We start from the raw sequence: 23,740 nt of genomic DNA on the forward strand, positions 1-23,740 counted from the left end.
CCTGGAAAGCCTGGAGAGCTGTCCCTATGTGGTCTATCTCTGAGACTGTCATAGCCTTCACTATCCTGGAGAGCTGTCCCTATGTGGCCTATCTCTGAGACTATCATAGCCTTCACTACCTGCCACATTTTGCTTCTTGTCACTTACACTTTAATTACATATTTGTTCCAGACTTGACTGATGCCTGCCTTTCCCACTAGACATATAAGCTCCAGTACTGGGCACCTCTGATCACCAGTACACACACTCACAAGATGTACCTACAAGATGAATCCACCTAGAAGGTGGGGCCTGACCTACACGTGTCACTGAACTGTGTTTGCAGAAGCTAGGTCTAGTGGCTCAGGCCTATAATCCTAGCTTCTCTGAAGGCTGAAGCAGGAGGATAGAAAGTTCAAACTGGGCGGTGGTGGCGCACGGCTTTAATCTCAGCACTCAGGAGGCAGAGGCAGGCAGATCTCTGAGTTCGAGGCCAGCCAGGTCTACAGAGTGAGTTCCAGGACAGCCAGGGCTACACAGGAAAACCCTGTCTTTAAAAAAAATAGTTCAAGGCCTGCTTAGACTATAGAATGTGGTTAAGGGCAGTAGGGGTAACTTAGTGAGACCCTGTCTCAAAAAAAAAAAAAAAGTAAAAATTAAGAGGGCCGGTATATAGCTCATTAGTAGCACTCTTGCCTAGCTTTTGTCAGGGCCTAGTTTCCCCAGAACTAAACATCAAAAGTTTGTGAAGATGTGAAGATAAAAAGATAGATTAGGGCAGGATAGATAGATGGCTCAGTAGGTAATGAATGGTACTTGTTACCAAGCCTAATAACCTGGGTTTGGTGCCCAGACCCCACATGGTGGAAAGAGATGTCCTCTGACCTCCACATGTGGGCTGTGATACCTGTGTGATCTGCCCCACCACCTGCCAAGAATAAATAATTTTAGGGATGGAGATCTGGAGCAGGAATTGACTGTAAATAGGCCTGAGGAAGAAATATGTATGTTAAGAATGGATCATGGAGGCTGGAGAGATGGCTCAGCCCACTAAGAGCACTGGCTGTTCTTCCAGAGGTCCTGAGTTCAATTCCCACCAAGCACATGGGAGCTCAATATCTGGTGCCCTCTTCTGGAATGCAGGTATACATGCAGATATGATACTCAGTACTCATACATTAAGTAAGTATATCTTTTCTTTCTTTTTTTTTCTTTTTTTTTAAGAACTAGATCATAAACTGGATGGTTGCAGTACATGCCCTTTAGTCCCAGCACTGGGAGGTAGTAGAACGTGGATCTCTGTGAGTTCAAGACTAGCCTGGTCTAGCCTGCTCTACAGAGTGAGTTCCAGGACAGCAAGAGCTACACAGAGAAACTCTGTCTCAAAAAACAAAACAACAACAATAACAACAAACTAAACAACACTGTTTTGTGGTGATGGTTGTTGTGAACTACTTAAATTCCCAGGGGAAAAAAGCCACATGGACCTTAAATACTCCACAAGGCCAAATGGTTGAATGTTGGAGGTCCGGGCCCAAATTATCTTGATTATCTTATCCCCTAAATAGGCATTTGTTGTCCATCCCTGTGTGTGTGCCAACATCCTTGGGACTATTAAGTAAATCCTCTTAGAATGCTCTTGCTCCTAACTTTCCCTAGCCCAAAGACTGAAAATACCATCGGATAACTCCAGAGGCCTATAGTCAGGGGGTTCCTGGCTTTGCTCTAACCTGCCTACCCGATGTTCTCAATATATTTGAAAAGCGATGATTTTTCTTATTTTGCTATTGTAAAGGATTTCATGAAACTGTTGCTATGGTGAATGTTGCCTGTGTGTAGGGTGTCTCTCAGCTCTTGTCTTCTTGAAGGAATGCATTCATTCAAGAGACACAAACAGTTTGACGAACAGTTTACTTAGCAACACAGCAGTTTAGTCAGTGATACTGAGTATAGTATTCCCTGGTGAGTGGAATGGACTGCCCCAAGTTAGGACCACAGCTTAGTAGGTAAAGCAAACTCTCCAAAGAGAGATGGAGTAGCTTTCTGGAGCAAGGCACTCCATAACGGGTTATGCATTGTGGATTTGAAAGAAGTTGCTATCACAAAGAGTTTTGTTTTTTTTAAAAAAGAAGTTACTATGAATACTGTCTCAGTTAGGGTTTTATTGCTGTGAACAGACACCATGACTAAGGCAAGTCTTATAAAGGACAACATTTAATTGGGGCTGGCTTACAGGTTCAGAGGTTCAGTCTATTACCATCAAGGCAGGAGTATGGCAATGTCTAAGCAGGCATGGCACAGGAGGAGCTGGGAGTTCTACATCTTCATCTGAAGGCTGCTAGCAGAAGACTAACTTCCAAGCAGCTACGGTGATGGTCTTAAGCCCATATCCACAGTGACACACCTACTCAAACAAGGCCACATGTCCTAATAGTGCCACTCCCTGGGCCAAGCATGTACAAACCATCACAAATACCTTTCCATCTCAAATCACGGGCAGGATCTTCCTTTTTGCATATCTCTTTCCATGATGTCAAAACCACAGAGCAAAAGGCATTCTAATGGTGTCACATCATCTCTTAAGGATACAAACCCTTTGTTAGTGTACATGTGTAGGCAAATGTCCTGTGCCTTCAATTTCTGATAAAGCAGAAAAACAGAACTGTTGATCCAAGGGTGCTTAATCACAGGAGGACATTCTGATTGTCAGCAGGCATGGCTACCAAGGTGTACCTGTGGTCACCACTCCTAGTTACACATGTCTATGGGGGAGGGGGTGTCCTTCCTGGAGATGCTCTCTTACAAGCTTTTCTTGTAAAAAAGAAAATAATAATTATTTTTATTTATGTGTTTGTGTCTTTGTGAGCATATGCTACATGTGTGTTGGTGCCTAAGGAGGTCAGAAGAGTGTGTAACTCCCTGGACCTAGAGTTGCAGGTTCTTGTGAGCCTCCTGCGTTGGGTGCTGAGAACAAATGTCAATAGTCTGGAAGACTAAAAAGTGCTCTTGAGCTCTTAACTGCTGAGGCATCTGTCCATTTCCCAGAAGTTGTTCTTACTCAGTCTAGTCCTTTGCCCTAGCGACTGCTTTGTAGGTGCCAGTCAGTGCCTGATAAAACTGAGACCGACTCTTCTTTTATCTGGTGAGCTTCAAGCTCACATGTCTCATAGCCAGTGTGTTGTTGTTGTTGTTGTTGTTGTTGTTGTTTGGGTTTTGTAAAAGTAACTTTTAATTGTCATCTCTAAGGCTTCGTGCCTCAGTCTGATAACCCAGGCCTAGTCCTGGAAGCTTCTATCCTTCATACAATCTAATCTAGGCCTAGTATGTTTTCAGCCTCTGAGACTTACTGCTGAATAAGATCACTCTTTCTAGTTTTTTTCTGATCTCTGGCTGGCTGATTCAACTCAGCTGTTCTAGCTCAAAACTCTCCATGCTAACTGATTCAATCTGGCTTCTCTCTGCCTCTCCTGAATTGCTCCGCTTTACTTCAAACTAACTCTGGCAATCTGTTCTAATCTTCTGGCTCCTTCTCATTTTCTGGCTTGTTCTATCTCTGCCAGTGTCTATCTTTTACTCTTCTCAACCTACCTCTGTAAAACTTTCTGGGTAAAACTGTCCCCTCTCTCCCTCTGCACTATCCACCCCCCCCCAATAGCTTCCCTTTCCTCTCTATTCTCATGGGAGTTGGGCAGATCCTATCCTGTCAAATCTTTCTCTGATTCAGCACTTTGTCACTCAATAGATACCACTTTCAAACATGGGTGCGTCCTTCTACAAGCTAACTTTATCTTCATTCATTATTTGGGATTAAACGAGTGTACAAAGTCATTTCTGTCTTCCAGCTTGAGGGATTAAAGGTGTGTGCTAAGGCTAAGCCACACCACAACTAGAAAATGGTGTTCCCAGAAAACAACATAGTCTCAGAGTTCACAGTGTGATCAAATATCTTGCAACAGAGTTTCTTTGTGCAGCCCTGGTTGTCCTGAAACTAGCTTTGTAGTCCAGGTTGGTCTCGAACTCAGCTCCAACTGCCTCTGCCTCCTGAGAGATGGGATTAAAGGCGTGAGCCACCACTTCCAGTCTGCAAACTCCGATTTACTTTTCTCAGTACTCCTGTCCTCAACATGTTTTTTTTTTTTTTAAACCATGTTGAAACATAGAAACTGGGGTCCTCTAAACCTGTGTTTCCTGGCCTTAGTTACTTATATTTGGCCAGAATAAACCCCCTCTTGCTCTTTTTGAAGAGTTATAGTGTGTGAATGGTGAATGTGAGTGGTGTGTGTGTGTGTGTGTGTGTGTGTGTGTGTGTGAGAGAGAGAGAGAGAGAGAGAGAGAGAGAGCTTGAGCTTTTGAGACAGGTCTCCCACTGTATTAGTCAGGGTTCTCTAGAGTCACAGAACTTGCAGATAGTCTCTATATAGTAAAGGAATTTATTGATGACTTACAGTCTGCAGTCCAAATCCCAACAATGGTTCAGTAGTAGCTGTGAATGGAAGTCCAAGGATCTAGCAGTTGCTGAGTCCCACACCGCAAGAAGGCGAGAGAGCGAGAGCCAGACCCTTCTTCCAATGTCCTTATATGGTCCCCAGCAGAAGGTGTAGCCCTGATTAAAGGTGTGTGCCACCACACCTTTAATCCCAGATGACCTTGGACTCGGAGATCTCCCTGTCTTAATCTTCTGGATTCAATCACCACTGTGTCTCAAGATCTCCATACCAAGATCCAGATCAGAAACTTCTATCTCCCAGTCTCCAGATTAGGTTCACTGGTGAGCCTTCCAATTCTGGATTGTAGTTCATTTCAAATATAGTCACGTTGACAACCAGGAATAGCCACTACACCCACTCATTAAACGCCCTGGGACTCATCATATCAGCTAGGCTGTCTGGCAATGGCAGCTGGATTCACCTAGCTCTGGATTTTTGTTGCTGGGGTTATAGATGCTCTCACTGTTTCCTGACTCTTTACACGGGTGCTGGGTATTGAATTCAGGTCCTCATGCTTTTGAAACAAGCACCTAACCCACTGGGCCATCTCCCCAGCCCAAGAGCTGTGTTTTCTGAGTTTACTTTATGCAAACACTTACATTTACTAAAAATTTCAGATTGTACATTTACATCAAGTACTTTAAAAAAAAAAAAAGATTTGTCTATTTTATGTATGTTTTGTCTGCATGTAGGTGCCTGTGCCAGATTGGTATCTTGTGTCCTGTTAGGCCTGAAGAGGGTACTGGATCCTCTACATCTGGAGTTACAGATAGTTGTGAACCATCATGTGGGTGCTGGGAACTGAATCCGGGTCCTCGGCAGACTAATAAGTGCTTTTAACCTCTGAGCAAAAATTGAGTATATTTTATATTTAAATTATACTTCAATAAAGCTATTAAAAAATAAAAATTGCCCAGATGATGGTGGAACACGCCTTTAATCCCTGAACTCAGGAAGCAGAGGCCAGCAGATCTCTATAGGTTTGAGGACAGCTTGGTCTACAGAGCGAGTTTCAGGATAGCCGAGGCTACGCAGAGAAACCCTGTCTCGAAAAACAAATAAATAAAAATAAAAAATAAAAAGTAAGAATCAAGTTAGGTGAGGTGGTGCATGCCTACTGTCCCTGTACCTGGGAGGTAGAGGCAAGAAAAGAGGAATCCCCAGCAGTCCGGGTTCAAACCCAGCCTCAGCTACATAGTCAGTTTGAAGCTCCATGATACTGTTTCAAGAAATGAAACAAAACAAATCAATGTTTGAAAATAAGCAAAATGTTTGTCCCAGTGGGCTTGCAAAGTTTTAAGGGGCGCACTATCCCCCAAATAAAGAAGGCTGATTGGTCCCCTAAAAGATCTGAAACAAAACACTCATCCAAACAGCTGCTCAATGAATGAAGCGGGAGGAAGAGGAAGAGGCTTCCGGGTCGCAGCTGGGCCCGCTCCGCGCGTCATCAAAAGCTGAAGGCGGTGATTGGTCGGCTAGCGGCAGCTGTGCTGCGGGGTCCGGAGCCGGGCGGTGAGCGACCGGGAGACCCGAGCTAGGGGCGGGGCCACGCGGAGCCTCGGGGCGGGGCCGTGAGGGGCGGGCTTGGGGAGCGGGCTATGCGCATGCGCCCTGGTGTTGACCCTGTCGCCGCGGTGAGGGAAGTGGACGCGATGGCCGGGTCCGCGTGGGTGTCCAAGGTGAGCGCTACAGGGCAGCAAGCTCGTGGGCGAGCAAGGAGAGTAGGCTGTGATCCCGCCTGATGGATGGCGGAGGCGAGCGCGCGGAGGCGGCTCATGGCCCGCGGGCAGCGTTTTGGGGAATGTGGCCGGCACGCCGTGCGTGGCTAGCCCTGAGCCGGGATAGCCGCGCCGGGCGGGGACGGCGTCAAGGTCAAGGCGGCCGGTACTGCTCCGGGTGTCCCCACCAGTCTCCTCCAGGATAGGAGCACAGGCCTCCCCCGGAGCCCTTGAGGGTCACAGACAGGCCACCTAGGCCCCGCGGCCCTGTCACCTGCGGGTCTCCGGGCAGCATGCCCAGGTCGCCCCTCCCTGATCCCTCAGCCTTTGACCGGGTAAACTCTGGGCGCAAGAGGGTTTTCGAGGTGAGGGAATCCCGGGCCGTCCGGCCAGCCAGATTTTTCTCCCTCTTGGAACTCTTCCTAGTTTGATGCCTGGTATTCCTCCTTCAGAGGACGCAGGGCATCGTACTCCCGGGATTACACTCTGAACATTCAGGGAGATCGCAGCATCGTTCTTTCATCTTCTGTTGTTAGGAACCCTGCGATCTGGGGCTCTTTAGTTCTCCCTGATAGTTCAGGTACTAGAGCTGGAAGGCACTTCAGGTTACATATGCAGTCTTTTCGTTTCCTGGTGGAGTTGACCTGTCCTCGAAGACAAATTTGCTCAAGGTCATACAGGAGGTCATTGTCATCTTTGAGAGAAACCCCAGTATTTTGATTTTCTGTCTCTCCGGTGGCCAAGGTCACTTAGCTAGTTATGGATATAGTACTGACCAGGCCGTAGGTCATCTGATGCCATCGTGGGTGGCTCCCTAGAAGTCTGCTATAAGCAATGCAATTTTTTAAATGAAATTTGGTATTGCCCTCCTCCTTTAAAGAGAGGTTTAGAGATGCACTATTGTTTATTAATAATTCAATTTAGGAGGGTCTTAGTTTTAAATCCTGACAATGCCATTGGCCAGTTGTGTGCCCTATGCAAAATATTTAACATCTGTGAGCCCACCTGTAAGATACATGTACTTGTGTCACAGGTATTTTTGCATGAAAGCACCTATTCTATGTATAAGGACATGAAAGCCTGACGCGTTCCTAGCTATCGATGTATCTGTCTTGGCAGTTGTCAAGCAGACAGTGGTTCCAGGACATCAGTAACTAGGCTTTTTTGTTCAGTGACTACGGTCTACTTTGTCATTATGTTCAGACCCACGTTTGCTTGAGATGCTGTTAGGTCACATTTGGTTTTAAAGGTGTAGCAACAAGTCAGTCCTTTAATGTCTGGGCTTACACACTACCTGATTCATGTTGCTAGGTGTAGTCAGCCTTGAGGTCAGGGGGACTAAAAACACTTAAGTAGTAAAGAGTGTGCTGGGAAATTGCTTTTTCCTGTAGCTCTGTAAGAAAAATCCAGAAGAGTTCAGAAATTATTGGCCATAGGGTCAGAAGATGCTCCCCTGGGACTTGATTGCCTGTGTGACTTTTGCCAGAGTGGCCCAGGCTTTGGTTCAGTCTCTCTCAAGGGATTAGGGCCTAAGAAGGGCCTCCTGAGGTTAACCGGTGCTGAAGTACCAAATGGTATTTGGATTTTTATTGTACTGGGCTTCCCTTCAGGGCTTTGTTTTGATTGAGACAGTGTCTCTCTCTCCTAGTCCAGCTGAGGCTGTATGTAAGGTTGCCTGACCTTCCTACTTCCACCTTCCAAGTTCTGGAATTAGAGTTATGAGCCACCACACCCAGTGTCCGTTAAAGTTTTATTTGTTTCTTTTTAAAATAGGGTCATTTGCAGATCATAGGTACTTGAAGGTTTTAGAGGTTTTCCAGGCTCCAAACACTATGATGAGCCTGGCTTACTTCCTACCCAGTAAATCTTGGTTTGGGTTGGAATATGAAGGTAAAAAGGAAGTGAGGAGCCACAAGGTTAAGGTGATCCAGGGCCTGAATTCAAGGTCAGGAAGCTAAGGCTAGGTCCTCTTGCCTGAAAACTCATCTCCTTGGGTTTTATAGAAGTAAAATGACTCACAAGTATATTATAAAGTGAAAGACAGTGTGTCATGTGAACTTCTCTCTGAATGGATTTGTGCATTATTTTAGTCCAAGAACATAGAGGAGAGATGACAATGTGGGAAATACCAGCTGTTAGAAGACAGTCATTACAGGCAGGGAAGCCCGGATAGGACCCCTCAGCTCTGCACAGGATTGAGGATGGGTTGTACCAGGCACTGTAGACACAGTAGCAGACAAATCATAAGCGGCTTGGGATGCTTACTTACTGTGTAGTGCTGGGCCGTAAGCCTGGTGACACGGGGTACTCTACCACTGAGCTACATCCTCAGCACCGTTCTTTCCCTCCGTTTTTAATTGTAAGATCTAATCTCAATAAATTACCCAGGTTGACCTTAAACTCACTCTGTAGACCAGTGCAGCAGGCTTGAGTTTTGTTTGTTTTGAGATAGTCTCGCTATGTAGCCTTGGCTGGCCTAGAACTCAGAGAATTCCCTGCTGTCCTACCACACCTGTCTCTCTTCTGTTTAGGATGTACATTGGCTTCCCTGGAACTTGAGAACTATAAGCTCACTTGCACTCCCCATTTTGTTACCCCAAAACAAAAAGCATAGACTCTGTGCACAGATCTTCCATATATAAACTCAATTTCAAAAATATCAAAAAGATCTCAAAATCTTTAGTGCTGAGATTGGGGAATTGGTTCAGTCTGTAAAGTGCTTGTCCTGCAAGTATGATACCCTGAATTCACATTTCCTGCACCTACAAAAAAAGTGGGTGTTGGCATATGCCTGTAATTCCAGCATTAATGGGGCTGAGGCAGGAGGCTCCTTGGAGCTCGATGGCCATATCTTCTTAAATTGGTGAAGAATTCTCAAAAACTAAGAGGAGGACACCTGGTGTGGACTTTTGACTTTCACATGCATGCACACACATGCATGCACATACTCATTACCACACGTGTCCACACAAACAGCCAAAGGCAGAAAAAATACAGAATTTCAGTCTAGGGTTTCAAGTCTGAGCAGCTCAGCCAATTGAGCTAATAATATTTGAGACACTATTCCTGGAACCTCTCCAAGTTAAAAACAAAACAAACAAAAAACCTCCAGGTTTTCCACTCCCCCCCCCCCCAAGCAAAACTATCAGAAATGACTCAAGTATTGAGCTGTGAGTTCTGTGTGTAACATTTCTCTGTTGATATTAATGTAGGTCTCTCGGCTGCTGGGTGCATTCCACAACACAAAACAGGTGACAAGAGGTTTTGCTGGTGGTGTGAGTATAATTACGTCTTTTATTTTTTCCTTTTAGAAGTTTCTCAAGAAAGATGCTCAAATACATTTATTACTTAGCAGTCCATCCTTATTTTTTTAAAACTAAAGGGAATTGGCCACACGTCTAATGTATACTAAAATTATTGGCAGACAAATACACAAATCTCTTGTCATTTTCCTATCTAAGAGGAGTCTGTTACATCTGGCTATGTAAGCTTGTCCCATTAATATCTTCAAGGAGCCATGATTAAAAATAGAAGTTACCCAGAGCCTGTTACCTTATTTTATAATCTCATTAGTGTCATAAGACACTTAGGGGTTTTATTTTTTCAAAAACAAGTGCAAGCTGGAAGAAACTTGTTGAGAAGCTTCAAAACCCTGCTCTGCATTTTTGTTTTCTGAGCTTCCCTAAGAACCGTAGACTGGTCACCAGCCATGATCACCCTGTGCTTCTGTGGGCCCTGCAGGCTTACACTCTCCTTGTGCAGACTGCAGACCCCATGTGAGCAGATCTCCTCATGCTCGCTAAATCTGCTGCTTTGGGGACTCCTGGCTATAGAGTCCTGTGCTTGAAAAGCTGATGGCACATTTTTGGAGCATTCCAAGACTGTGTGTCAGTGACTTTCTATTTATTATTTTATCCCCTTTTATAGAATCTGATTTGGATTTTATAATTCCTTCATTCCTATACTCCCACATGATGTTTTATGCCATGAGGAATTGAGACTGTAGTATATTTCTCCCTCTATTTGCTGTCTGTTCTGGAGAAGGGTAGCTTCCCAGATGAGATCATCTGTGGGAGAACAGGAAGAGGAACCTTTGGCATAAGCCCTGCTTATGCCAGAATGCAGATACGAACTCAGAGCAGTTGAATATATATGCAAGACCCATGCAAGCCCAAACCAGACTAAATCCCAGCATGGAAGGGGGTATGGGGCACAAAATCCCACCTCTCGCTGGGGAATGATTGGCAAGTATTAGCTATTGGGAGAGGGAGAGTCTGGCTTCTCTAATTAGAGTGTAGGCCCTGGTCAAACAACCATGCCCCATTGGAAATCCACATGTTCAAGAATATTTGAGCATGACAAATTGGTCTTGAAAAGAGAAAAAGGACACAAAGTTAGGTGGGCAGGGAAGGAGGAGGTGAGTCTGGGGAGAGTTGGAGGGAGGTGAATGTGATCAAGACATGTTATATGGAATTCTCAAAGAACTAATAAATTTTTTTAAAAATACAGAATAAGGCTTGCACTTCAAGCTCAAGAATAGCCATGCCAACATTTCAAACCCATTCTGAAGCTGGCCCTGATGGTACACATCTGATCTCAGCTGCTCAGGGGGCTGAGGCAGGAGGATCACCAAAGTACAGGGCCAGCCGGGCGCCTTAGCCTGGTCAGTGAGGCCATTTCAAAAGAAATAAAGAAGATATATGTTTTCAATATCTCAATATGTTTGAGAAATAGTCAACCTGTCCAGGTGTCATTATAAGGCAGAGGACCAGGGAAAGTTGAATTAGTGATTAAGACAAATGAATTTATAATTAAAAAATATTTTATTAATTCTTTGAGAATTTCATACATGTGTTCAGTGTATTTTAATTATATTTATCTTACTCTTCCCCTTCAATTGAAGTTTTTAAAATATACTTGAAGCAACTAGAACTATATGCCAGGTAAAATGTAGTTCCCAACGAAGAGGGGTCTGAATGAGTTTTCAAATCCTCTCATCTTTTCTTCTGACATATTTTATTTCCTCAGTGTTTGAAATGCTTGCTTACTGTTGTTCAGAGCAGTTGGAACAAGTAATTGATGTTACACCATAGACACATTGACTGTCTGCTGGCCCTTGCAGGTCTGACCACGTTCCTGGTTGCTGTTGACCCCGTACTCACTTAGCTCTCAGGATAAAGCCATTTTATAGAGGAACTGGGGGATGTGGAAGCCCTCAAAAATGAAATCTGATGTTTCTTAGAGGGTCAAAACAGATCTCCAAAATTCTGGAAACATGTTGGAGTTTTATGCGCCTGACTGTTTGCTAAAAACCCCCCAGGCTTCCACAGGCCAGGAAGCTGGGGCTTTGGTGCAGAACTGCAGCAAGAGAGCAGTGATGAGCTGTTTGTTGTCTGGGGTTTACTGATGTGAATCAGAGGTCGTTGAAGTTTGTCTGAAAAGAAATGCAAGTCAGAAAGCGAGCTTGGTAGTTTACTTTTGTTTTATTGAAGGGCATTGTTAGCATTACTATTTAAATTTCCAAACTCAGTTGAGAGCAGAGACTTGGAGTATCATGGAGTAGGATTCTGCCTGTTATGATCAAACTGGGAGGTTTGCTGTTTCTTTAAAATATTTGGGTCTTTCAGACATACACTGGGGAAGTGAGTTTCTCTGTGAGAGATACTCTCTTTAAAAAAAATAAGACCAATTCTTACTGTTTTCCTCAATGGTTTCTCATATTCAGGTTCAGACAGTAACTTTAATTCCTGGAGATGGAATTGGCCCAGAAATTTCAGCCTCAGTCATGAAGATTTTTGATGCTGCCAAAGTAAGTGTTGTTAAAATTCTTTTAAGGGTATTCCACAGAGACTTTATAATCTGTAGGTGCTATTATTAATCTCCACAGATTTTCTATTTTTTTTAAAAAAAAGTCAAGGGCTGGTAAGTTGGCTCATTGAGTATAGGCCCTTGCCCAGCAGAATGATCTGAGTCCACAAACACTTGCGCCTACGACTGCACATGATCTGTATGCACAGAAATGAGTAAATGCAATGAAATTATTAAAAAGCTGAGTGTGCTTGTCCAGACCTTAATCACACGACTTGGGAAGCAGAGACAGGCAAATCTCTGTGGGTTCAAGGCCAGCTTTGGCTACATAGTAAGTTTCAGACCAGCTTGGTGATACTGCCTCCAAAACCCAAGGTTGTTGTTTTGTCTATTTACTTTTTTTTTTTTTAAGTTTTATTTTGTTTTGTGTGTATGTGTGTTTTGCCTGCATGTATGTATGTATTTATAATGCATGCATGACTTTTGTCTTTGAAGGCCAGAAGAAGGTGTCAAATCCCCTATAACTAAAGTTCCAGGTGGTTGTGAGCTTCTACGTGGTGCAGGAAATTAAACCGTGGATCCTCTATAAGAGCAACAAATGATATAAATCCCCTAACCATTTCCCTGGTCCCTGTTTATTTTGAGACACAGTCTTGCTCCGAAACCTGGGCTGTTCTCACAGTCTAGAACATAATGTTGTGGGAAATATTAAAAATAAAAGAATCTGCAACTCTTGGCCCTGGGACCTAGTGGGCCATGCACTGGCGGGCAATGGCTGACCCGCTTTTATCTCGTGGAGACTCTGACTCAGTGCTCCAAAATCTCTCTACCCATCTTTCTTAGTTACTACCGGCGGGTTGTTACCATGCCAACCCCGTGCTTTAAAACCCCCAGACCTTTGTGGTACACCTCTGGCAAACCCACGCTTTCTCTTTTGAACCCAGACAAGCCACCCTGTGAAGGAAAATACAACACAAACTTAGTTCAAAAACAATGGTAACTCAATCACTGGGTGCAATAATTAGAATCCTAATCTTGTAAACCTTAAATCCTCCAGTGGCGAATCCCAATGGATCTGCCATTGAAACCACAATACACTCAATACAGGCCATAGACTAATTACATCTTGTCCTCACGCTATCCCTGTCCAAAAGGCCTAACTCTCCTGCTCTCTCCTCTGTCCAATCCAGAAGTCACGCCTGCTTGCCCAGTGATTGGCCCTTTATTCATTAAGGGTTAGTTCACAAGAAGTCACCTGAGTATGTGACTCACTCCATGTCTGCCACCCTTCCCAGGAGAGCAGAATTAGCATCAAAATACAAACAGCACCAGGCCCATTCACTACAACTTAATGTGCAGCTCAGGCTGGCTTTGAGTTTGTAGTGTTTTTGTGTCAGCAGTCTGAGAGCTGGGTGGCCCACTGCTGTCTGTCGCTGCCAGTGTGGATAGTCGGTGTGTTATTTATTACTTAATCAAAATAGCGCTGCAGAACTTGTGGTGCTTTTTAAACTCCGCGTGGGATTAAGGTGTTTAAGTCTTGCCCACTCACTCACCTGCCTTATTGTGACTTCCTGAAAAACAATGCTTCAGTATTTATATAGGTGATTTTGAAGGAACTGCAAACAAGGTCCACATCATCTTCTCTGTGCTCTGTCTAGTTCTGCACAGTGTGCTGGCTATCAAATATCAGTTCTCATATGAAGGGTGGAGGGAGAAAGGAAGGCACACTCGTTTGTACCTTAAGCCAGTACCTTCATAGGCGTTTCTTGTTCTTTAGACAGCTTTACTAAGATATAATTCACATGCTGTTCAAGACACTCATTAAAACTGTACAGTCTAGGGCTGGGGAGAAGGCTCAGTAGATAAAGAGCTTGCTGTGCAGGTGTGGGGACCTGAGTTCAGATCCCAGTATCCATCAGGATTGTGTCTGTAATCCCAATGCTCCCATTGCCAGATGGGAGGCAGAGGTAGGAGAGCCTCCGGAAGGCTGCAGGCCAGTTAGCCAGGCATACACAGCAGCAAACAGCAAGAGACCCTGTCTCTAACAAGGCGGAAGGTGAGAACCAACAGCGAAGTTGAAAGGTATCTGAAGATGAGCATACATCTAGTCCAGTGATTTTTTTTTTTTTTTTTTGGTATATTCAGAGTTGTACAGCCATCCACACAATCTTAATTCAGAGCAATTTTATCACCAAAAAAGATAGCCCATAACCCATAGCAGTCACTCCAAGTTCTTCTCCGCCTCCTCACCCACCCCCAACTCCCCAACTCCTAGCCCAGGCAATCATTTGCTTTCCCTTTGTAGATTTGCTAACTTGCTCATATCAGTGATCTTTTCTGGTGGACTTTTTGCTCTTAGCATTTTGTTTTCAAGGCTCATCCCTGTATTCCTGTGAACCTTATATCTCCACTTATGATAATCTAATTATAGCCACTGTAAGCGTCCTGGTGGAGAAAATAAATGAGCAGGTGGCAGCTGGGTGTGATGACTGGCCAGGGTAATGTAGAGTCCCTTTGGGCACTAGTGAATATCACTTACAGCATGCCAGGAACTTTTGAGACCTTAAAGGACATATCTTTACTATGTGTGGACACTAGCCGTACTGTAGTCTCAGCATCAGTAGTTCAGTCTGTCCAGCTCACCGTGCTGCTGTGTGGCTTCTAGGCACCTATTCAGTGGGAGGAGCGCAATGTCACAGCGATTCAAGGACCAGGAGGGAAGTGGATGATCCCTCCAGAAGCCAAGGAGTCCATGGACAAGAACAAGATGGGCTTGAAAGGTACCGTGGGGAGGAGCTGTGGCTGATTCTAGGCATCATAGTTTGAGAATACATGCAGCCAAATACAGCCTGACTGACTGTCAAAAGTGAGGCCTCCTTTTCTGAAGTATCCATTGTGTTAAGGTACTTTATTTATTAAGTGCTTTTGTTTTTGAAACTGGGTCTCACAGTATAGTCCAGCTGGCCTAGTACTTTGTTTAACTTGAGATTCTGAGTGCTGGCGTTACAGGCATTCTCTAGATGCTTGCTTGCTTGCTTGCTTGCTTCCTTCCTTCCTTCCTTCCTTCCTTCCTTCCTTCCTTCCTTCCTTCTTTCCTTTCTTTCCCTACTTATTTATTTGCTCTGTTGTAGAATAGAGCAAATATTTGCTCTATTGGCCTGAGAATGTTGTTTCTTATTTGGGAAATTTGTTTTAAAACTCTAGTAAAAACATTAAAGTACCTCTGGCTATCCCCGACTTTACCATGTCTGTTGTCTCCAGCTCCATTTACCTCTCATCCAATTTTTAATGTTTTTGTTATTTTAATACATGTTTAAGGCCATGATTCGGAATAGTTCGCATTTGACGTAGGCCTTAAAACCATGTTCAGATCCAAGTTTGAATCTCATCTTTAGAAAGCCACTGGCTGGCAGGCCTAGGCCAAGTTCCTACACTAGGGTGAAGAGGGGTGAAGCTGAAGGCAGAACACAGACTACAAGAGGCACATAGGTTAGTAGGTTCCCTGTGAGACCATGTACCCTGTTGTCACCAGATTCTTCTTTCCTACAGGCCCACTTAAGACCCCAATAGCCGCTGGCCATCCATCTATGAATCTGTTGCTTCGTAAGACATTTGACCTTTATGCGAATGTCCGGCCATGTGTCTCAATTGAAGGTTATAAAACCCCTTACACGGATGTAAATATCGTCACCATCCGAGAGAACACGGAAGGAGAATACAGTGGAATTGAGCATGTGGTATGTTCATCGCAGAGAATGTTATTTGGGTGTGTTTGTTTGTTTGTTTCTTTGTTGGGGAGAGGCTTTGTAGTGATGATGTTTTGGGAGGTGCTTTTTTGTTTTTTGTGTTTTGAGACAGGGTCTCTAAGCCCTGGCTGTTCTGCAACTCATATGTAGAACAGGCTGGCCTCAAATTCATAGGATCGGCCTGCTCTGCTTCCCTGGTGCTGGGATTAAAGACACGTGCCTCCTTCCTCACCTGGTCAGAGGTGTTTCTATTCCTTATGAGGTTTCTTTCTGTACATTGTAGGCACTTGTTCAAATTCTCAGTTGAAAATATCTCTCAACGACAGACCAGTGTCCCCTCTGTGGAGTTGGTGGGTGTTTGTTTTGGGGCTGTGGGTCTCTGGCTGACCACTCAAATAAATGGGAGGAAGAACCTGGCCTGCTATCCTTGGGGTATAGGCCTGGTATAAACTTGGGAATTTGCTCTCTACAGTTTGAACTCCCACTCCACAGGTGTGTCCTTGACTGGTGACCATCTCTGTCGGTCACTGTATAGCAAGGCTTGTTATCACTGACTGTGCAGGCACTGTATACTCTGAGGCTGGTTGGTACCAAAGTGTTGCTGTGCCCCTTCCAGTGAAGCCCAGCTTCCTCTCTTGCAGATCGTTGATGGGGTTGTGCAGAGCATCAAGCTTATCACTGAAGAAGCAAGCAAGCGCATTGCAGAGTTTGCCTTCGAGTACGCTCGGAACAACCACCGGAGCAACGTCACAGCTGTGCACAAAGCTAACATCATGTGAGTCCCAGGAGGCCCGGGCTGACCTGCTCTCTGAGTCCCAGAATTTGGAAAAGAACTACGTACCAGCCAGAGTGGTATTTTCTCCTTTGAGACCTCACTGGGGAGATGATAGGGACAAATGGAGGGGCCAGGAGTTCAAGTCCTGGGAGTTAAGGGGGCTGAGCTGGCAGAAGGAAGCTGAAGAAACACGGTTGAGCTGGCAGAGGCCACACAGTTCATATTTCCCAAGTGGGAAAGCAAGAGTGCTTTCTCAAGTGCCATGTACTCCGGGGCTTAAAATAGAGCAGATATGGTCAGGAGTGTCTCTGACATTTCAGGTCCTCAAGCTCAGTCTATTAAAGGCTCCTCTGACTAGACAAAGGCACAACTTCCCTAACCTAAGAAAGGACTGAACCTGCACAGTAGTAAACGATTTTCATATGTGCCTACCCTCCCAGCACTTGGTGTTTAAGGCCAGCCTTAGCTACATAGCAAGTTCAAGGCCATCCTGGGTTGTTTGAGACCCTGTCTCAAAAGAAAAGAAACATTATTTCTTAGTTCTTCTTACTTCAAAAATCTAGTCTTTTCTATGGTGAGCAAACTGTCTCATGTCTTTATGCTACTGTTTTGTTTTCAGACAGGACTCTGTGTAGCCCTGGCTGTCTTGAAATTCACTCTGTAGACCAGGCTGGCCTCAAACTCAGATCCGCCTTCCTGTGCCTGCTGAGTGCTGGGATCAAAGGCATGTGCCAACCACACCCAGCATATCTTTATACTTTTGTGCATCTATAATTACCTGAAAACTTTTCAACTCCCAATTTATTAGTTGTCTAAGAAGTAATTCTGCTGTAATTGAAGCCAGATGTTTTTGGATTCTGGGACTTAACTTATTTGTTCATTTTGTTTTGATTTTGAGACAGAGTCTCACTCTGTAGCCCTGTCTGGCTTAGAACTCATGAACATCTATCTACCTGCTTCTGCCTCCTAGTGCTGGGATGAAAGGCGCATGCTACTGTGCTCTCATGCCACCACACCAGGCTTTTCTTTCTTTAAACAAACAACTGTATGTTGGAAGTGTGGGGGGTACAAGTATGTGTGCATGTGTATGGTGGACCCCTGTAGGTGTCATCGTTAGGAACTATGTCTACCTTTTGTGAGGCAGGGTTTCTCACTGGCCTGGAGTTTATTGCTTGGCTCCTTGACTGTCCATGGCTCATGTCTGCACATCAGCACTGGTGTTACAGCCTTTCCGTGAGTGCTAGGGATCTGAACCCTGGCCTTTAAGCGCTTCAGTGGGCCATCTTCCGGCCCCTTGGAACTTAACTTTCTTAAACTTAATTTTCTCTTTTTAACAATTCATCTATTTGTATTAAATACAGGAGGATGTCAGATGGGCTCTTTCTGCAAAAATGCAGGGAAGTTGCAGAGAACTGTAAAGATATTAAATTTAATGAGATGTACCTTGATACTGTGTGCTTAAATGTAAGTATGTGTCATTGCTTCCTGGCTGTTTCTCATAGTTCGAGCCGCGGTTGCAGGCTTTGATTGCTAAATGCACACTATTACTTCTTGTAGATGGTCCAAGACCCGTCCCAGTTCGATGTTCTCGTCATGCCCAATTTATATGGAGACATCCTTAGGTGAGTCTCACTGTGCCCTTTTTAGTTTTGGCCTATAGTTTATACGTAAACATCACGGCTCTATGTTTTTAGTAACAGCATAAGCTATTGTACCTACTACAAAAGATGAGCTACATCCAGTGTCATTGTGTGCACTTTACCTGCACAGCTGACTGGATTGGTGGTCACTCCATAATGTCCCCTCTCTTCCTCCCATCCCTTTGTGCTGAGGTGTGTGCTAAGCTATTGTGTGCTCCACCCCCAGGCCCAGTCACTGCTGACGTGATCTCAAACTGATGAAAACCTTACAGGAATGGCACAGGGAACCCGTGTGCTCGGCCTCAGTCCTCAAATGGGGCGTTTGCCACCTTTTCCTCTATCAATCCTTCCCTTTTTAGATCCTTCCCTCCTACCCCCAGGGGGTGTTGGAAGTGCTGACTTTCTAAGCCCGCCCTTCCTTCTGCATGTTTTTGTGCTGTTCTGTTGAGAAGCGAAAGCTTTCCCTCCTCAGAGTCTGTGCGTGGCTTTCACTGTGGAGCTTCACGCCTTATCTGAGGGAGTCACTGTGGAGCTTCAAGCATTACCTGAGGGAGTCATGCTGCTTTGTTTTGTTAATTTTATTTGTCTTAATTTTTGAGGCAGAGTCTTAACCGTGTAGTCAGTTTTCTGCACCAGTGTGTGTGCGCCTGGTTTTCTGCTTTACCCATTGGTGAGATCTTCGCCGGCTCGGGTTGTCTTGACCGGGCTTGGTGCCTCCTGTCTATGGCTTCTATATCCTTGGGACTTGGCCTGTCCTTTGAGCCCTGCCTAACACCCTGGCACAGTAAGCTGTTCCAGTTCATCTCCACTTCTGACCCTGAAGCCTGGAACGAGCCACGTCTCCAAGGAGCTCTGCTTTTCCCTGGGGTGGGAGTGAGGGGAGGGTATAGTATTTAAACACTGAAATCTAAGTGCTAGGCGAATTGCTTTCTTTTTCAAAATGCCCTTTTCTGCCCTCAGTGATCTGTGTGCGGGGCTGATTGGAGGTCTTGGTGTGACTCCGAGTGGCAATATTGGAGCCAACGGTGTTGCCATCTTTGAATCGGTAAGGACCCTGACACCCACACAGAATGTCCCCTCGTATACATAGCCCATGCTGGCATCAAGCTCACACTCCTTCTGCCTCTGCCTCTGGCCTTGGGATTGATTAGAGGTGTGTGCTTTCAGGTTTTCAGGTGTCTCCTCTCAGGCCACTCCTTCCTGTCAGTTCCCTGTCTCTCGGAGCTCTCTTCACGGAGCGCTCTGCCTGCATCTGCACCTTTGCAGCTGAGAGCAGCACCCAGCCTTATCACTGGGTTTAACTCTGCAGCTTTGCACATTGCCTGGGAAATTAGACTTTAGTTTTTATTGTATTTGTTTTAAGTTTTGTGACCTGGTCTTAAAATCCTAAGCCTGGCATAGAATTTGCTATGTGGACTAGGTTGACTTCAAATTCAGAGATCTACCTACCTCTGTTTCTCTCAGTGGTAGCATTAAAGTCATGTGTCATCATGTCCAGCACATGTATAGATCTCAAGCTGGACACCCTCGGGCCTCATGTCTAGCCAGGTATTTTTTATGTGCCTGCCTTCACTTTAAAGTGTTTTACCAAAGTTTACTGAAAACTATCACTGACCCACAATTTTTTATGTGTATGAAGCTTGTATGAGGTGTGTGTGTGTGTGTGTGTGTGTGTGTGTGTGTGTGGAGAGGGACACTCTGGGGGCTGTGTGTGTGTGTGTGTGTGTGTGTGGAGAGGGACACTCTGGGGGCTGTGTGTGTGTGTGTGTGTGTGTGTGTGGAGAGGGGCACTCTGGGGGCGTGTGTGTGTGATGCTTAGCTGGTATATGTGGAGGTCAGAGTGTTGCTTCTTTCTTCCCACCTTGAGATATGATCTCTGTGTTTTCTGCTGCAAACAACAGGCCTGATGGCCCACGTGCTCCCCAGGACTCCACTGCCTCCACCCCTGGCCTCCCTATGGGGCACTGGATCACAGCTGCTTCTGCCACACGTCCAGCTCTTACATGAGTTTGGAGATTCAAACCTGTGCAGCCACTGTGATGTCCTCACCAGGCCATCGCCCTAATTTAGGCCCATATTTTTGCACTTAAAATTAGCTCTTCATTTCTTCACAGCCTTATGTGATTTCTAAGTCTGTGTCAGTGAATGCACACAGCAGCTTTCAGTAAATACCTTTTTATCGGCAGAGTGGATGGAGACCTCAGCTTTTCCAGAACTCGGTGCATGCTGGGTAAATGCTAAGACCAATTTTGCCTGTTCCCGTCTCCTTCCTGCTCACTGTGTCTTCTGATGCCATCACAGGTTCATGGAACAGCCCCGGACATTGCAGGCAAGGACATGGCCAACCCCACGGCCCTCCTGCTCAGTGCTGTGATGATGCTTCGCCACATGGGACTTTTTGACCATGCAGCCAAAATCGAGACTGCATGTTTTGCTACGATTAAGGATGGAAAGGTATCTGTAAATCTGCACAACTGCAAACCGGCTGGAATGTGTTTCTTCTGTGGAAAGAGAACAGAGCCCAGAAAGATTTTACGTTAAACAGGGGTTTTTGTTTTGTTTTGTTTTTAACTGTTTTTTGAGACAAAGTTTCTTTGTGTAGGCTTAGGTTGTCCTATAACTTGCTCTGTAGACCAGGCTGGTCTCAAACTCACAGGGATCCACCTGCCTCTGCCTCTTACATCCTAAAATAGAGATTCTTAATGTGCCCTCCCTGATTGAACCAGAGAAAGGCTAATGGGCACCAGAACACAGCAGAAAGAGTGTGTGAGCCAGAGGCAGCACAGGCCCACTCAGCTGGACTGGCGCTAGCTCTACAGTCTGGTTAGTTACTCTTAAAGCAGTGCCTCAAAGCTGGTCTTTCTGAAAGTTACAGCTTAGGGTTACTTCTTATGGCCAAAATACAAGAAATGAAAACACGATTTAACAGCCTGACATCACTTTTGAGGGAGGAGCTCTTGTTTGTTATTTATAACAGTCTAGAACTGAGCAGAAAGATGCTTGACGTACACGGGGTCTCTCTTGGTTCTGCAGGATGTAGCTACAAGAGGGATTTAACATACTGATGTCTGTTTGCAGTAAAGAGAGCATGAGTTGTTAGAAAACAGATTGGTCGTCCTAGAGACTTCTCCTAAAGGGGAAAGTAAGGATGAACTGTAAATCTTGTCATGCTGCTTGCCTCCAAACACCAACATAGACCAAATGGGCCTTACAGTCTTTTTCTTAGCTTTAAAATTTCCCCACAGACTTTATGCTTAGATTTGCTTTCATTTAATTATCCATAACCAATCAGTATTTTCTTGATCAATAGTCTGAACAATGGGGAGAGTTTGGAAAACCTCCTGCTCCCTAAGGAGTCTTCTTCCTCGAGCTGTGTTTCTTAGGTCTGTATATCCAGCAGCAATGAGCCCAGGATGCACCTTGGAAGGATTTCTGGTGATTAGATAAAAGCCAGCATTCATTCCTCAGGCGCTTGCAAAGGACGTGGCTCTCCACTGACTCACTCCTGAGTTACATCTCAGAGTCCCTCAGCCCACTCACAAGTGCCTGTTCTACATCTCAAAGCCCTCAGAGCATCCTGGCTCTTCATCTCCTGGCCTCCTTCCTCCCAGATACCATTTCCCCGTTTCCCTGCCTCTGCCTGCCACCCTTATTGCACTACTCACTCCCCCCGCCCCCATCTCTTACTATTTCCACTGTTCCCTCTTACTCTCTCACTTCTCTCAAAGATAGCCCTGGCCATGACCACGTTTCCTGTTTTCCTCTGTTCTGGACTCCCCAGGTGCCTCTGGAAACTTCTCTTTCTTATTTACAATAAGAGCCTTCCCCTTAAGGGAGTGACCATTTCTTTACTGCCCTGTTTAAAGACAGGCAAGGTCTTGCTGTCTAGCCCTGGATGGCCTGGAATTCTATGTATAGACCAGGCTGGCTTTGAGTGTGCAAAAATCTTTGTGCCTCAGCCCCTCAGTGCTGGGGTTGTAGCAGTGCACCATCATGCCTGACTTGGGAGTGTTTCTCCATACACATCTCATGGGGTTGCCCCAGGCCTCGCAGGGTAGGTAGATGGTGTGTGATAGAACCTCTGTTTGAAATCAGTGGACTGGTTAGTATCTTGCTTAGTTCCCATTTCACTGAGTGCTTTAAATGTCCTTGCTTTAATTTAGTGTGGTGATGAATGTTTATTTTTCTCTTTCTATTCTCAGAGCTTAACAAAAGATCTGGGAGGCAACGCGAAGTGCTCTGACTTCACAGAAGAAATCTGTCGTAGAGTAAAAGACTTAGATTAGCACTTCCACTGGTGGATTTGCTGCAGTCAGTCAATCACTCCAGAAGGATACCCTGTAATCCTCCTTGAGGGTGCCCACCATTGGTTTGCTTGCTTCTTGACAGAGTACATTTTCGAATCTGGCCTTTTCTTAACAAAACCCTTGCATTGGATGCACATGATGGCCCCAGGCCCTCATTCAAAGGGTTTTCCCAAGTGCTGGTTGTATTTATTGTCTGTCTGGTAAACCTTTTTTTGTAAACTGTAAGTGAACTGTATCATTTATCATTGTTAACCCATTTTACACTTCAGGCAAAATAATTTTTCCTCAACTGTAAATATTCTAATACAGAATTAATAAGAGAAGATATTTAACTTTTTAACAAAAGCCCTGGATTTTTGGTTTATGAAAAACAAACTGGGAATAAAACAGGGCTTTAACAATCGCACAAGATAACATTATTCTAAGACTAGTGGGTACAAAAGAAATTTACTGGGAAAGTTCACAGCAAAAAGTGGTATATTTCTTAAAAATATAAAAATAAAGATATTTGTCCTATACATGAATTACTATTAATAAAAATGTAAGCTCCAAGAAATCCATAATGAATAATGTAATTTTGTTACTATATAGTTAATCCTTGTCAAAGCCCCAGATACTCTGTGTATTTGATTCTTTTGTTACCTTGAGATTTGCTATTTTGGGGGAAGAGCTCTCAGATAAGGGAAATGATTCCTCCTCACTAGACAGATCGTCAGTCAGCATTGCGAGCTGTCAACCATGGGAGCCAGCCACTGCAGATCCCCTCCCACATGGCCACACTCCAGCCAGTGCTGCAGGTGACCCTGGAAAGGCCTGGCTGCCCCTTGACTTTCCCTAAAGCAACCAGTCACTGCCCTCTGCCCCAGTAGCACCCATTGCAGACTTAATTACAGAGGTGAGGCTGACTCAGCCCAGCTCATACAAACCAGGCCAGACTGGGGCCTGGGTTACCAGCTGCTAACCATCAGGTTCTGCCCCTCATCTCTTCCCACAGCCTCTGCTCCGCAGCATGAAGCTATCCTTTGGCCCACACCAAAGCCAAGCTGTCTTCCCTTGGCCTTTGTACTAGTTTGCAAACCCGTGGCTTTGCATAATGTACCCTGGTCACAAGGGGATTTCTTAACAACAGATGTCCCTGTCTGGGTCATTTTTTAAAGCTTTTATTTGGACATACAATCTTCTGTGTATATTACTTTAAAACTGCTGCTTTCCCTGTCTTACTGGATTGTTCTGGTTACCAATGGCTTTGGGTTCACAGTAATAAAGAACTTAAGAACTGA

The 23,740-nt window shown here is 44.9% G+C and overlaps 1 protein-coding gene across 2 annotated transcripts; it reads left to right on the plus strand.

The window, feature by feature from the left end:
• Positions 1-5,935: 5,935 nt before the first annotated feature.
• Positions 5,936-23,740, plus strand: Idh3a (isocitrate dehydrogenase (NAD(+)) 3 alpha). 2 transcript variants are annotated; one of them, XM_021206048.1, is made up of 11 exons: positions 5,936-6,145; positions 9,397-9,459; positions 11,910-11,993; positions 14,658-14,772; positions 15,542-15,729; positions 16,380-16,513; positions 17,875-17,977; positions 18,071-18,135; positions 19,114-19,198; positions 20,455-20,607; positions 22,356-23,740. In XM_021206048.1, the coding sequence occupies exons 1-11, from the start codon at positions 6,065-6,067 to the stop codon at positions 22,437-22,439; spliced, it is 1,155 nt and encodes a 384-aa protein (XP_021061707.1). In that variant the 5' UTR covers positions 5,936-6,064; the 3' UTR covers positions 22,440-23,740. The 2 variants fall into 2 exon arrangements, with proteins under 2 accessions (XP_021061707.1, XP_029398953.1); XM_029543093.1 differs by having other exon boundaries at positions 6,064-6,145; positions 9,397-9,435.

The sequence above is a fragment of the Mus pahari genome, chromosome 10, assembly GCF_900095145.1.
Source record: "Mus pahari chromosome 10, PAHARI_EIJ_v1.1, whole genome shotgun sequence".
Lineage (NCBI taxonomy): Eukaryota > Metazoa > Chordata > Mammalia > Rodentia > Muridae > Mus > Mus pahari.

Coding starts and splice junctions, on each gene's coding strand:
- Idh3a (XM_021206048.1), top strand. CDS start 6,065: ATGCGCATGCGCCCTGGTGTTGACCCTGTCGCCGCGGTGAGGGAAGTG. Junction 14,773..15,541: donor GAACAAGATGGGCTTGAAAG/GTACCGTGGGGA, acceptor TCTTTCCTACAG/GCCCACTTAAGACCCCAATA. Junction 20,608..22,355: donor CTACGATTAAGGATGGAAAG/GTATCTGTAAAT, acceptor TTCTATTCTCAG/AGCTTAACAAAAGATCTGGG.